The sequence below is a fragment of the Rousettus aegyptiacus genome, unplaced genomic scaffold (genome assembly GCF_014176215.1).
Source record: "Rousettus aegyptiacus isolate mRouAeg1 unplaced genomic scaffold, mRouAeg1.p scaffold_m13_p_6, whole genome shotgun sequence".
NCBI lineage: Eukaryota > Metazoa > Chordata > Mammalia > Chiroptera > Pteropodidae > Rousettus > Rousettus aegyptiacus.
In genome coordinates, this window is record NW_023416309.1 from 61575739 (window position 1) to 61590186 (window position 14448).

Sequence of the window (14448 nt, forward strand, 5' to 3'; positions counted from 1 at the left end):
TCCTTTTATTTTACCTTTGGTCAATCTTAGTTAAGTCCTGTTTCATTACCTTTCCTCAGGTAAATCAATGGTTTTCAGGATGCATCTGTTTTTCACAGAGCAATAGGTAGTGTTTGGAGAAGGAGAAACCACAGTGTGGAAGTGTGGGAGTTGTGGCAGTGATTGATATGAACAGAGGAGGGAGTCCTCAGGTGTGAGTGCTGATTTTCAGGTGGCTACTTTCCTTTCCACACAAGATCCTTTGAATCCTTTGCAGAGCTGAGTCCAGAAGGGGAAGAAAGAGTTCAAAGCTGGATCTAGCAGTTTTCTCTCACAACTTTTGATACCTCCAGACTCTCATCTGTACCCAGCCAGAAGACTAGCTCTCCATCACCCACTCCTCCCAGGCTTTCATCACCTGAGGTTTGATTTCCCTGTAGGTCTCAGTGCCTCTTACCCAGCTCTCCCATGCAGTAGATAAGAAATCAAAATCTAATAGATGGCTCCAGGAAGTTGGATAAGGAATGCATGTCTGAGAAGCAGGGCCAGTGACCAGCCCTCTTTGAGTGTGACTTCCTGAAAACTGCCTTCACTGCCAGTCCAGCTCCTCCAGAATCACATCTTGAGAGAGCAATTGTTCATCCTAAATACTCTTAATGAATAAAATAACAGTTTAGTAAATATTTCTTAATAATCAAAGCTTCTAAGGCTTTATATACCTCGTTTCGTGACCATTTAGAAGTACTGGGTTTAATATCTAAGAAGATAAATTCATTAACCTGGGAACTGAATTTGTACCACTTCAGTGAGTGGAGAAAATCTGGGGCCTCTCAAAAAGGACGGACGCAGCACTCAGCCATGGTGCTCCTACACAGCCAACTTTGGCAAAAGGAGGAGATGAGGTGGTGGTAACCTACTATTGTGCTTGCAGAAGTTACTCACAGGTAGCTGGGCTCCCTCCCCTGGTTCTGCCCCAGGCTCAACCAGTCCCCTATCCTGGACCAATGTCAATATCACCAGGCTCAGGTGAAGTTTTTTTTCCACCTTTTAAAGGTGACAATACCTCCTGGTGATAGGGATGAGAGTGGTGGTCCCAGAAGAGGGCGGAAGCTGCAGAGCAGAGCAAAAGCTCTAGTTCTTCTGGAGAAGTGGATCTGAAGTCCCGTTCATATATAGTTCATGAAGACCTACAAAGCAAAGATGGCATTGGTGACTTAAAGGGTCCCCTTACTACAAATGCCTGCTTTCTTGCTACTTATTCCCACTATAGCCTGACAGGGCAGAAGAATTCAGCTGAGGAGTCTAGAAAGTTTGGCTGAGTTCCCACGGTGTGACCTTATTAAGTAAGACCTTTCTCTGCTCTGGAATGCAGTTTCCCCATGGAGATTTCTCTAATGATGACCTCTTTTCTTTCATACTGAAGATCTCACCATATATACACAGGGCCATTCCCAACTACAATAACAGCTCCTGGGAACCAAGCAGCATAATCAAATGCCCTATCACAAACATCAAAGTAGTCTTGGTCATGGTTCCCACTTTATGGATAAGTAAACAGTAAGTCAGTTACTGAAATGCACATAGCTAGTAACTAACAGAGCCTGGATTTGACTATTAATGTGCTAATAATATTTCTTCCGAATTGAGGTTAACAAACTTTCCCTACTCGAGGCCTGGGAGGTGTTCATTCTATAAATACATATTAAAGGCTGACCATGGGGCAGACCTAAGCCCCTGCAGCACCTCCACCCCAAAACTCAAAGGTAAATCCTGTCATTATTCCATTTTATGAGAGAGAAAACTGAAGTTAAGAATGATGAAGGAGCTACTTGAGATCACCCAGTAAGCAAGTGGCTGAGCTAGGCTTCGAATTCTGATTTTTCTGGCCCCAGAGCCTCTGGTCAAACTGTGCAAACTGAATCTTGAAAACAGGGAGCACCATGGAAGACTTTCATAAGGTTATGTACATGTTCTCACTAGGAATGCCCTCCCCCTGTCTACTCACTGGACTCCTCCCTGCCCTGCATTTCATGGCCTTGGCCTATCCCCTGCCACCCAGCACCGGGAGCTTCTGATGGCTTCTTATCCTCAATGACTCAATAATTGTTGCTTTGCAAACTGATCCCCTACATGGAGGGTAAGGAGAGAGTGAAGAAAGAGGCAGAACATTCCAGATTGGTAGGAAGCAGGTTTAATAAGCATGGGAACTTACTTACGAAGTTTGTCTTGGACAACCACAAGATGAGTAAATCTCTACGCCTGGCTGTCAGAATCTTTAAAGTTTATATAGTGGCCTCATCTGGGTTCAGTCGTGTACATAATCCAGGTGTTCTCAACACCATCTTATACTCTCAAAGCTAACTGTTACGTTAGCCCAGAGTTGTTTTATTTTTCGTAATGCAAGTGCCTGACTTAAGGTTTTGATTGAAGTATGAGGTATCCATTTCAAAGATAACTATCTCAAACGTATTGCCAGCCACTGTAGATAAAGAACTAAACAAAGACTAGATAAAAAACAAGGCTACCATTCCTCACTGAGAAGTCGAATTCAATAACTGACCATTTGGGCTACTTGTATTTTGTTTTTCTCTTCCCAGGATTTAAATTCCCACTCTTATGCTTTAAATTCACCAATAAATTGTGGGCCCATGAAACTCTAGGCCCTTACCCTCAACCCCAATAAATGCTGAGCCCCAAGCCCATTCCATTCTCCCTCTTCCTCTCCCTCTCCCCCTCTCCCTTTCCTACTACTAACTTATTGTTTGGCCTAGGCCTTCTGTGTAATTCCAGGTCCTGTGGGTTAACAAACCTTTATTTTTCTCAAAGTTTCTTGATGGTTATTGCTGAAGGGCATCTTGCAATCATAACCACAAGGGCTCATCCAGTCACAACATTGGTTATTGATAGTCTGAGACCAGTAAAAAATACACAAAGCTATGTCCTTGGAACAGTTCCCACTGTTGGATCAACAGGCAGAGCATAAATTTCAAGAACAGGGGATGAGGTGAGGAGCCTTTGATTACCTGGGTCCAGCTCAAGAGTCAACTGGTGATCATCACATCCTCTTGATTACCTCCTCCTATAATAATTCAATCAAAATCTATTTATCAGTGTCCATGTCTGGCCATTGGGAATAAGGGAGGCAACATCCCTGCCTTCAGTCACCATGCAGTGGGAAAGCAGTGAACAGAGAAAATGGGGAGAGGGGACTGCAGAATAGAGAGGCCTGGGGTCATCCAGGGCCAAGGGCACAGGCTAAAGGTGTGTGGTGGGGTGAGGGGCAAGAAAGAGTAGGGCAGCAGTGTACAAGGCAGGCATGGGGGTCTGTAGAAGGAGGCAGCCCATTCCTTATCTTGGAGCTGGTGGTCTTCCTCTGCTTCCTCCCAGCCCCACCCCAGAGGTAGGAGAGAAACCAGGGCCTGGACCTGGGTGTTTTCTGAATTCCAGTTGTCAGTCTCTCTGGGTAAAATGGGTATCAGGGCCTGGTCAGAGAGTGGATGATCCCGAGGGATGCCCATCAGCCCCAGCAGCGTCCTCTCCCATGAACACCCAGTCCAAGGAAAAGCAATGGGACCACTGAGGAAATGGAGCTTCAAGAACAGTTCCTGACTCCAAGCCGACTCCAATGTTTCCAGGACACTGCCACACAGAAATCCTAGAATCCTCATTGCTGGCATAAGAACCCAGAAATACCCCATCCCCCTTCAGCACACCTTAGGGCCCCTCTTTTAGGATCTAGGTGAGCTGAAGAAGCTGAAAGTCGTTTTCTCCTCAAAAGAAGGGTCTAAGGCGCTGCCCATCTCTCTCTTTCACCACCAGCCCAGAACTGAGATGGTCCTGGGGCCCCCAGGGGCTCTGTTCTGCACTAGGCGCGGCAGGGCGAGCTGTCTCCTTAAGAGCATAGGGTGGAGAGGGAGCTGCAGTTTTACAGAGTCTAACCAGTTCCCTCCTGTCTGAAGGTATTGTTGCCCTGGGCGAGGCTACTGGGTTTAAAGAGCTGGAACCCACTAGGCTGAACACAGTGTCAGCAGCCTCCTCAGACCTGCTCTGTGCACACTTCTCTCAGGTGAGCTCAACAGAACTGGCTCTCAGGTGAGGAGGCGACTGCTAGGACTTTGGGTTGCAGGTGGAGGGGTAACCCAGAGTACTAGCCTGAGGAAGGGGTAGTAGTGCTTGGGCGTTCTTGGTAACTGAGTGTGTGTTTGGGGGTTTTGAGGATTGGAGACTGTCTGCTCTGTGACCACTGTCACATGGATAGTGGGGTTGGGGGCTGGAAGAACCAGGAGCCAGTCTGACTAAAGAATATGTAAAATGGAGTTGCGACCCTCATGATCCAGGAATTCCAGGGTGGTAAAATGAGTAGAGGCAGAGCAGTCTAAAGGAGGGCCAGCTTTAGAGACTATTTTAAATCTACACATCTCCACTTTCAGAAGCAGCATTATTCCATTCCTTCTACAGCAATAGGACCTAGTTATTTATGTATTTATTATTACACATTTTTAGTACTTACTATGTGTTAGGTGCTATTCTTAGGCTTGACATATTAACTTATTTAATTCAGTCATAGCCTTTTGAGTTACTATTATAATAATTATCCTCATTTTGCGGGACACACAGAAGCACAGAGAGGTTAAGTAACCTGCTGAGTTACACAGCCGTTAAATGGCTAAGAGTAGATTAGAGTTCTGTCCTGCTGGGCCCAGCAAATAACAAGGGCTTCTGTATGGAACACTGCCAGTCCCTGTGCCTTCCTGCAGCTAACAATATGCAGAAAGTTAGGAAGAGCCTTATCGCCTGGGTTTAGCCAAACCAGGAACTAGTTACCACCCTAAAGAGAAAAGAGAAAGGAGCAATGTCCCACCCACCAAGCAGTTTCCTGCCAATAGCAGTCTGTACTCTGAGAGTGGAATTTGGGGCTGCCTGGAGCAGGGCCCCTGCCAGGGTTGAGGTCTGTCTGCTACTGGCAATCCTCCCCCTCCCAACTTCCCCTGCTTTGCTGCTTGCTCCTCTGCCCAGCTCAGGCCTGGAGGTTATCTTGGAATTCAGCCTGATAGTGCCTCAGGCCCAGACCTTTGAGAACAATAGCCCAGGGACTTATAACCTTGCCATTTGGAGGCGGGGGTGGGGGTAGGGAGGGTGGGGTGTGTGTGTGTGGGGGGGGGGGTGTTGTTAGGAAGGGAGACATCTGTGCCTGAGTTAGAACAGCAGCCCTGCTCACCATACCTTGGGTTAGGCATCTGACTACAGATTTTAACAAAGCCACATAGGGCACTTAACTACTTAAAGGGGCTGTTCTAAGTGCTTAATTGGCATTAATTCAATTCATATAACCCCACAAGACACTACTATTATCATCTCTAAATGGGGAAACAGAAGTTAGTAACTTTCCCAAAACAGCCCTATAAGCAATTGTACCCTTGTGATTGGTGCCCTTGCTCTCCCACTGGGCAGGTGGGGGCCACCTGACCCTAGCCTAAGCCCCTCCCTTACAGCCCTTCCCTGCAGTTGTGACATGGAGGGAGTGACCTGGGGCCTTCTCCTCATCCTGGCAGGTGAGTCCTTCAAGAGGTGACCCTGCTGCCATTCACTTGCCCACTGAGGCAGTGAAGACCAGGGCAGCATCTCTCAAAGGGGGCCTGGTGTCAGATAAATGTGTTTTCATTTACACTGTTGAATTAACAAGAAATGATAGTACAGGAAATAACAGTACAAGTTAGAAATGAATATTGCAAAAATTATCCTGGGTATTTAAACTGTTGGCATGAAAAGAAAGCATTCCCCATTTCTTCAGGAAGCAGAGGGTTAGGCAGGGTCTGTGTAGGAAGCTTCTCAGGAGAGGGTGAAAAGATACCAACACACCACCCCTTTCCCAGTACAAGAAAGAATAGCAGGAAGCCTGAGAAACAGAAGGAAAGGCTATGAATGGAAGGCCAAAGGCTATGGGGATGGGAGACAGAATACCAGTGCTGTTTGGGGCTTGGGAAGGTATGAGGAAGGGAATGGGTTCTAGGATGCCTCCCAAGGACACTGGCTGTCTGTCCTTGCCCTTTGGGCTGAGGTTCTGCCTGCTGATTCATGCTGAGACTAGTGTCATGAATTATCACCCAGTCTCTGCCTCTCCCACCCAGGCCTGCCTGCCTTGGAAGCCAATGACCCGGTTGGTGAGTGAGGGCCCAAAGAAACTGCCCTGCTCCTGCTCCCACATTTTCCCTCAAAGATTCCACATCCTGCCTTCTAGTTCTGGTTACTATTATTATTTTCTTTCCTGCAGATAAAGACAGTCCCTTCTATTATGGTAAGAGCTGATATTCCTCACCCACCACCCCTCCCCTTGCCTATCCTGGACCTCTTTGCTAGAGGTTGGTGAAGGGTGATGTGGAGCCCAATGAGATGGGGCTAGGACTGGGGATTAGGGTCAACGTGGTCAAACGAAAGAATAAAAGGCCAACATGCAACCTGGTCTTTGAAAGAACCTTATTCCAGTAAGGAGGGAAGACACCCCCACATATTTGGGAAGACCTCTGGAGAGGGGGCTGGAGACACTGGGCTTCTGGGTCCCGAAGTATCTCACACCAACCTCCTTCCTTCCCCTCACTCTCTTGCCTTCCTTCGCACCCAGCTCCTTGCTGCCCTGTAGCCCCCCAAACAGTTTTCTTCTTCCTCTGTCTGGCACTGTCTTCCAATGTCCCCACATCCCCTTTGAGCTCCTCCCCTGCTGCCACATCCCCCTCTGCCTCAGAAAAGCCCTCCTTGATCATCCTTCCAACTCCCTTCTGTGCTCTTCTGCTTTTTACTTTCTAGCACTTGGTCCACCAGATATTATACTATGTATCTATTTACTGGCTTGTTTTCCTCTTTGCCCGGAATGTAAGGGCCACTGCACAGGCAGGTACTCATAAATATTTTTTGAATGAGGGCGTGGAGTGGAGCCAGGGTGGAGCCAAGCTGGCGCCAGTTCACTCTCTGTTTCCCTAGACTGGGAAGGTCTGCAGCTGGGTGGAACTATCTGTGCAGGGCTGCTGTGCATCGTTGGACTCTTGTTTGCCCTGAGTGAGCAGTGGGTGTGGTGGGGTGGGGAATGGGGGGCAGCATGTGGGAATGGGGTGGCCCAGGAACCTCAGACTCTTTGCACTGATGTCTCTTCCTCTCGCAGGTGGCAAATGCAAATGCAAGCACAATCAGAAGCAGAGGTGAGACATAGCCCTCCTATAGTGTGCACCTCAAGCTGAGATTTATTTTGGGGTAAAGTCCTACTTGAAGAAAGAGGACAGTCTCTTGGCTGCTCCCTGGGCTTGCAGTGGATTTACAGATAATTAACTCTGAAGGGCCCCAAATCAGGGAAAGCTCTGATCCCTGGTATTGTTTAAAATGACAGTGGAAGAATAGCAAGGAGGGAGTTGGAGGTCCCCTAGGGAGGGGGCACCAGGAGTGATGGTAAGGGAGAACAGAAGATCCAAGGATGCTAATGTTATGTGTTCTTTCTTAGCCCCTTACCTGAGAAAGCTGTTCCACTCATCACTCCAGGTGAGATACGCTTCTTTGAGAGGCTTCCAGGCACTCAGGCAAAGTGGCCATATAATTTGAATGTGAACGAATGACATGCTGTATATGAGACGGGACCTCAGCCCAGCCTTGGGGTTGCTCAAGGCTGAGGGGGATGTCTATGTATTGACTGACTGTGAGGACCTGGACCCCATTCTCTCCACAGGCTCTGCCAGTACCTGCTGAGCACAGGACCAGTTTCATGGCACTCCCAGCACCAGCTCCTATACTGTTCCCTCCTCACTTGGGGGCCTTTCTCTCCAATGGTGCACCCGTAGGCTCCCTTCTGATCAGGAGGCTGTCCAAAGTTTATTTCTAAATTAAACTGGTGTCACTCCTCTGTGGTTTTGTGACCTTCTGTGGGGCTGGGTGGACTGGGCAGGGACTCTAACTTCTTGCTCAGACCCCTCAGCAGCTGGGGTGGTGGCTGTGGGCCTGCACTGCTGATGCTTCCTGTGGCCACACAGTCTGTCCTGAGGCCCACTCCCAGAATGCCCCCACTTTGAGAACCTTCTAATAATTGATCTCCTGCTCCCCTGCCTCACCCATGCAGGGTTCAAGACACCTCAATGTTATATCGAAGGACCTGAAAATTTCCACAGCTTGCCTAGGGACCCTAAAAGTCCCAAGTGAGTCAGGTACCCATGACATTCTGCAACCTGGAATGATCTACAGTGGCTCTCCCTCCACCAAGACCCCACCTCACTCAGTGAACACTCTCCATTGCTCACACAGCCCAGGAAATGCAGCAATTCCTTCAGTGACCCACTTCAGTAAAACCCTGTATAATGCTCAGACCAACCCATGGAGTAATATCCTGTGAGACACCACTACATCCCAGGAAGCCCACATAGTGCATGTTAGAACCAAAAAACATCCATGCAAATGTAGGTTTCTGTGTCCAAAGTCCACTTCTGGAACACCTCGCTTGAAAAGTTCTTGGATGTGTCATGCGGCCTCATCCCTGTTGCCAACCTCTTCAGCTCAGGGCGTATATAGCTGGAATACATTCATCCCAGTCCCTGCTCTTGGTAGAGACCCTGGGGCAGAAGCAGTAGAAGTTGGCCCTGTCTCTGTCAGGCAGTGGCTAACAGTTTGAGTCTAGGTCTGGGTTGATGAGGTTGTCTCAATGCAGCTCTCTAATGGTGGACTGCTCCAGATTCCACTTCTCGGAGTGGTGCCCGATCCTCTGGAAAATATGATGTATCTTGGACTTTAGGTCCCCTGACTTGTGGGCTGGGGTCAGGAGGCCAGTGCAAGGGTGTCTGAAGGCTGGGTACCCTGCTTCTTGCTCTGCAGCCCATCCTGGGCCCTGAGGTCTAAAAATGAGGTTTTTAGATGTGCTTAAGGCCCTTGAAGCAGGACATATAAGGGAGGTGAGGGGAGGGGGTTCTAAGGCTGGCCCAGAACTGCAGCAGGAACTTCCAAGAACCCAAGTGGGACTCAGGACACCTGGCTGAAAGTACAGCCACTGTTCAAGTTGGTTATGCTGTGTGGCAAGGAGCCATGGGGTTGGGCAGGTGTGCTAAGCCCATTATTCACCAGACGATCCTTTAAGGCCCCAGCTTTGAGCCTGATGTCCTCTGAGAAGAGAAGTGTGCTACAGTGGCTGGGTGCATGGGCAACAGAGGGTAATGTGATCAGGCCAAGAAGTGACATCTGAGCTAAATCTTCAACCATGAACAGTGAGAAGAGCCAGTCACACAACCATCTTTCCTCATAGAGGGAACAGTGCATACAAATGACATAAGGGGACATTGGCCATACTTTTTGAGGACCAGATGAAAGTCAGTGTAATTGAAACACAGGCAGGTGACGAGATCACAGAGGAGGTTAAGTGTGGTCACTGCGGGGAGAACCACTGCCCCCTGTTGAGCTGGGGCTCAGTGGAGGGACCAGGAGCTGCGGAGGCAGGGAGTGAGGGTGGGAATGAAAGCAGGTAGGGGCACAGTCGCAGAGCCCCAGGGGAGGGCGTAGCCAAGACTCTAGGTCCTGGAGCCACCCCCAGGAAGTGAGTGCATGTCCCTTACCCCCGTGGAAACAGAGGACAATGGTGTGAATGGATTGCATATGAAAAAGTAAAAATGAACTCCACTTAGGAAAACAAAGTCTGTGGCCATTCGGAGTAGCAGCATGAACCGACCTTGGCACAATGCTCCTTTTGAGTGCTGGACAGCCAGTTCTTTGAGAAACTTGGGTCCCCATTGTCACACATGGTGACAAGCTCTGCTGTTTGAAATCCTCAGTAACAAGGACACCCTATCCCGGCCTGGGGACCTAAATCACTTTGACGTGAGCTGCAGCCGTGCTTTCGGCCCGAACAGCCAGATATGGGAATGCATTGCACATCCATCATCATGTGTTCGTCCCCTCTCCACTTAGCGGGGAGACAGGAACACAAGGTCTTGCTTTGCTTTCAGCCTGCTGAGAGTAGCGTCATTTGTTTCTCCTGAACAAATGCCACAGTCCCCTGAAGTTCTTATAAGCAACGACTCTGGGATGAGGGCCTCATGACTCCCAAACCCCAGCCAGGGTATGTGGCCCACTCATTGCCCAGCTTCAGTGATTGTCCAATAACAGGCTGGTACCTGGTGGTTTAGGCTGCTTCTACCTGTCCCAAACCTAGATGAGGGGCTCATGGAGCGCACCTGGCAACCTGGGTTAATCCTGAGTGGGAGAAGTCAGGGACTCGTGGGGGGCAGGAAGGACAGTGAAGAATGGATTGTTAGCCTGTGAAGTTGGCTGAGCCCTGAAGTTGGGTTGCTGATTCCTAAGAGAATCAAACTTTTTCCCTCCCTGGAGGAGGGATCTGGAAAGGTCACTATAGGATGAGGAGAGTCTCTGCCCAGGCTTCTTACATGTAATTATTCACTGTGCCTCAGAGACCCCTTCCCTGGGCCTATTTCTCCTGGTGGCTTTAGTCACAATTCCCTCCTCTTGTCACCTTTTCCCAGATGAGGGGCTGCCCAGGAGAGAACCAGAGAAAGCACAGGGTAATTTCCACTTAATTTAACACTTCATATGTGAAGGGTACGGTTATAAACATTTCACATGTTAACTGAATTTTCCCAACATCTGAGATGGAGACTTGGCATTATCCTGATCTCTGTATGAGACCAATCCTCTCAGAGGTTCTCACAGGCCATCTTGTTCCTGAGCCGTTTCTGAAGGACAGGGCTCCACTGACTTTCTTGTACTTATTATCATTATCCAAGATCCCTGTGACTGTGCCTACTTGGGGACTATATATCCCTCACCCCCCTTTTTATTTAAGCAACCTTATTTTCTGATTGAAAACATATTTCATGTTTATTATAGAAAGTGGAACATTACAGACATCTCATTTAGAAAGTAAATCAATTTCTAACCCAGCACATAAGATATATATATATATATATATACATATATATATACATATATATATATATCTTTTTTTCTATAACTCTCTGGAGATTCAGCCGGATTGTTACATGAATTAATAGTTCATTACTTTGCATTGCTGAGTAGTAGTCCCAGAAAGTGCTTTTAAAATAAAGGCCTACTAACCTATGGAAAAGTTGTAAGGTTTATTCTAAGACTAATGGCTTGAAAACACTGTACTATTTGTTTCCCAGAAGGTACCAGCATCTTACCCTCAATTTTTGTGTCAAATACTTTAAAACCCAAGGTAAGCAGGGCTAACAGCTAACATAAGGGCACATGACTGGGCCATTTGGGTTGACCATTGGTTAAGTCCTATGCCATTAGATGAATATTCTTAAGTCAAGGTCAGATCAACGCTGTTCAAAATACACCAAAGATCCCTACTTACCGTAGAGAAAAATGGCCCACCATCTGAATCCAGGCCCTGTGTCCGACCATCGAGCGTACCAACTTCACCCCTGTGCTCTTTCACACTAACTGTGCCTCCCTGGTGTTGTCCAAACACACCACAGGTTACATTGTTGTTTTGAGGGCACTGCAATTCCCTCCCTGTTAGACATTGTCCCAATTCTCCAGCACCCCTGCATCACCAATTCCCTTCCTCTTTAGGCCCTTTCAGGCCTCCAGGGCCACTCAATATCTGTACCACCAACACCAATACTCAAACTTCTCATGTTTGCTGCTTCTACTTTTTGTACTCTGTTTGTGTAGTATTTATATTTTACTGATTTGTTATGGCCTCCCATCCCTACCAGAATCTAATTTAAATTAATGCCTGCAGAATTTTCTGAGTTTTGGCTCAAAAATTTGGCTGTTCTCAGATTGCCATTTTATGATTTCCTTTGAGTACATATTGGCCATTTTGAGCTTCTCTTATTCTAAAAGTAATTTTAAAAAATCTGGTTGCATGCTTTCTACCAATCCTGATAGATGATAATAGCACATGGGTTTTGTAATTTTTCTATACCTACAATTTATGTACACAGTATCTGGTACTCTTATCAAAAATATCCAGGAATAAAAGACAAACATATCAGACAACATAAAGAAGATCAAATATTAGTTAGGCCTAGACTTCAGCTGTGATTCATAAGTTCGAGGAATGAGACGACATGTGGAGATTTTTGGAAAAAAATTGAACCTATGTGTGGTGGGTTAAATTGTGTGTTCCAGAAAGGTATGTTCAAGTCCTAACTCCCAGTACCTGAGACTGTGAGCTTATTTGGAAATAGGGACAGTCTTTGTAGATATAATCAATTTAAAAAGAGGTGGTACTGGATTAGGGTGGGCCCTACCTAATCCAATGACTGGTGTCCTTATAAGAGGAAAATTTGGACACAAGGAGGCCATGTGACAACAGCGATAGAGATTGGAATGATGCAGCTGCAGCCAAGAAACACCAAGAGCTGCCAGTAACTATGGAAAGGCAAAGAAAGATTCTTCGAAACTTCAGAAAGATTATGTTCTTGCCAACACCTTAATTTTGACTTCTTGGCTCCAGAACTGAGATTTTACACTATGTAGAAAAATTAAATGGGAATTTTAGAACTAAAAGTTATTAACTGAAGTTAAGAACATAACTGATGTTTAACAAAATTAGACTTAGCTGAAGAGAATGAGTGAACTTGGAGATAGATAATAAGTAACATCAAAACAATATTAGAAGGAAAATGTATTAAATAAAATTCAAAATGATTTAAAAAACCTTATACTAAACTAAAAATTGAATTTCTCCTAATTTAATAAAGGGTATGCAACCAAAAACAATCAGCATTTTAATGGAGAAATATTGAAAGCTCTCTGTGAGATTGGAATAAGATACCCTCTGACCCCAATTTTGTTCAGCACATTTTTTTCTTTAGCATCACATTTGCTAATAAAAAAATAGTTAAGAGCATCAACAAGAAAAGAATGAAGTACCTAAGGATTAGAAATAAATATCACTATTTGCAAATAGCATGATTTTGTAGGTAAAAAACCCAAAGAATTCACATTTAAATTAGTTATCGTATAAGTTAATTCAGCAGGGCCACAAAGTTCAATATCCATACTACATATTTTTTAATCCTGGTATTTCTAATACCAGCAACAAACTCTCAGCAAATAAAGGACACCATTTAAAATAAAACAAAATACTTAGAAATAAATCTGATGAAACACGTGCATAAATTTTTACACGAAACATGAAAAGTGAGATGCCTTAAAAGAAACTTTGACTTGAAGCATCTGCTAACATATAGAACATGAGTATGGTCTTAGTGCAGAGGGGGCTCCAGAGCTACTTTTTGAACAGTAAATAGTTCTGTTTCAAAAAACATGCACTGATTCATAACATTAAGGTCTGTGACTGTTCTTTGCAGCAGATGGCAGGGCAGCTTACAGAACCTCTGCAGCCTCTGGTCACCTGATAATTTGAGTAGGAGCAGTATTTTTAAGTGTAAAATAAGCTTTCTCTAAAATTCAAAATGTCCTACCAAAAATTATGCCTTTCTTGGTGATGCATTATCTTGACCCTGACAGTGAAGGAAATGTCCCAGTTCTGTCCAAGGCCAGAAGCTGGCAAACATTTCCTGTAAAGGTTCAGATAGTAAATGTGTCAGAATAATTTAGGTTTTGTGTGCCACGTGGTCTGATGAAATCACTCATCTGCTAACAGATCGGCCATAGACAAGACATAAATGAATGGGCACAATTGTGTGCCAACCAAACATTATTTACAAAAATAGGCAGATTTGGCCCATGAACCTTAGTTTGCCAATCCCTGCCCAACTATAGACCTTAAAAATCTCTCTGATGTGGCAGAGCCTTGAATTTTTTCACCATCACACATATCTTCCTAGCACAACCAGAATACTTGCTACTTTCTCCTTTCCCAAGTCCCATGCATATGTCATTAATATAGCAGATTACAGTGAGGTGATCAATGAGTTACTACACCCCTGGAGAAAGACAGGAAATGTGTCCTGATGGCCACGTTATAAGACAGTAAAATGTTTAATTTCCTGCTTGATGCTGACTGAAGAGAATACAGTCAATAGGTCAGGGGCTTCCCAAGTCCCAGAGGCTTGTTGATCTATACTGGAGAAGATGCCACATTAAACACTGGGCTGTGATTGCGACAACTTGATTAAATTCTTGGTCATCTGTTATCATCTGTCAGAATCTGTTTCCTGGGACCAGACAGACTAAATGGGCCTATCCTTGTCTTTTTCAAGTCTTTGAGCACGGCCCTAACCTTAGACATTGCACACATTTTACAGCACCTTATTCAGTCTTGGATGGGGAAAGCTGTTTATGTGAGGTTCCTTTTGGCCTTTCTTACTGTACAGCTATCCACAATCCACAGACTGAATGTGGGGGCTCTCAGCTGCCTAGGGCAAGCCTTCCCACTGTTAGGGGTCTGCAAACTGGTTTGATCCATGGTGAGATGAGCGTGACCCAGGAACCATTTGTCATCTGGCCTATGTTCCCACTCCTTAACAGAAGGGCCATGATGGCATTTTG

The 14448-nt window shown here is 45.9% G+C and overlaps 1 protein-coding gene across 3 annotated transcripts; it reads left to right on the forward strand.

The window, feature by feature from the left end:
- Positions 1–3942: 3942 nt before the first annotated feature.
- Positions 3943–7855, forward strand: FXYD4 (FXYD domain containing ion transport regulator 4). 3 transcript variants are annotated; one of them, XM_016158766.2, is made up of 8 exons: positions 3943–4045; positions 5472–5531; positions 6108–6140; positions 6251–6274; positions 6895–7029; positions 7133–7169; positions 7466–7503; positions 7688–7855. In XM_016158766.2, exons 2-8 carry the CDS (start codon positions 5492–5494, stop codon positions 7705–7707), a joined length of 327 nt encoding a protein of 108 aa, XP_016014252.1. In that variant the 5' UTR covers positions 3943–4045; positions 5472–5491; the 3' UTR covers positions 7708–7855. The 3 variants fall into 3 exon arrangements, with proteins under 3 accessions (XP_016014252.1, XP_016014273.1, XP_016014263.1); XM_016158787.2 differs by having other exon boundaries at positions 3954–4045; positions 6955–7029; XM_016158777.2 differs by having other exon boundaries at positions 3958–4071.
- Positions 7856–14448: the final 6593 nt, after the last annotated feature.

What these genes read in the sequence shown, in the direction of transcription:
- FXYD4 (XM_016158766.2), top strand. Translation starts at nt 5,492, where the DNA reads ATGGAGGGAGTGACCTGGGGCCTTCTCCTCATCCTGGCAG. An exon ending in GGAAGCCAATGACCCGGTTG is followed by an intron (nt 6,141 to 6,250) that starts GTGAGTGAGGGC and finishes TCTTTCCTGCAG; the next exon opens with ATAAAGACAGTCCCTTCTAT. An exon ending in AGACAGTCCCTTCTATTATG is followed by an intron (nt 6,275 to 6,894) that starts GTAAGAGCTGAT and finishes TTTTTGAATGAG; the next exon opens with GGCGTGGAGTGGAGCCAGGG.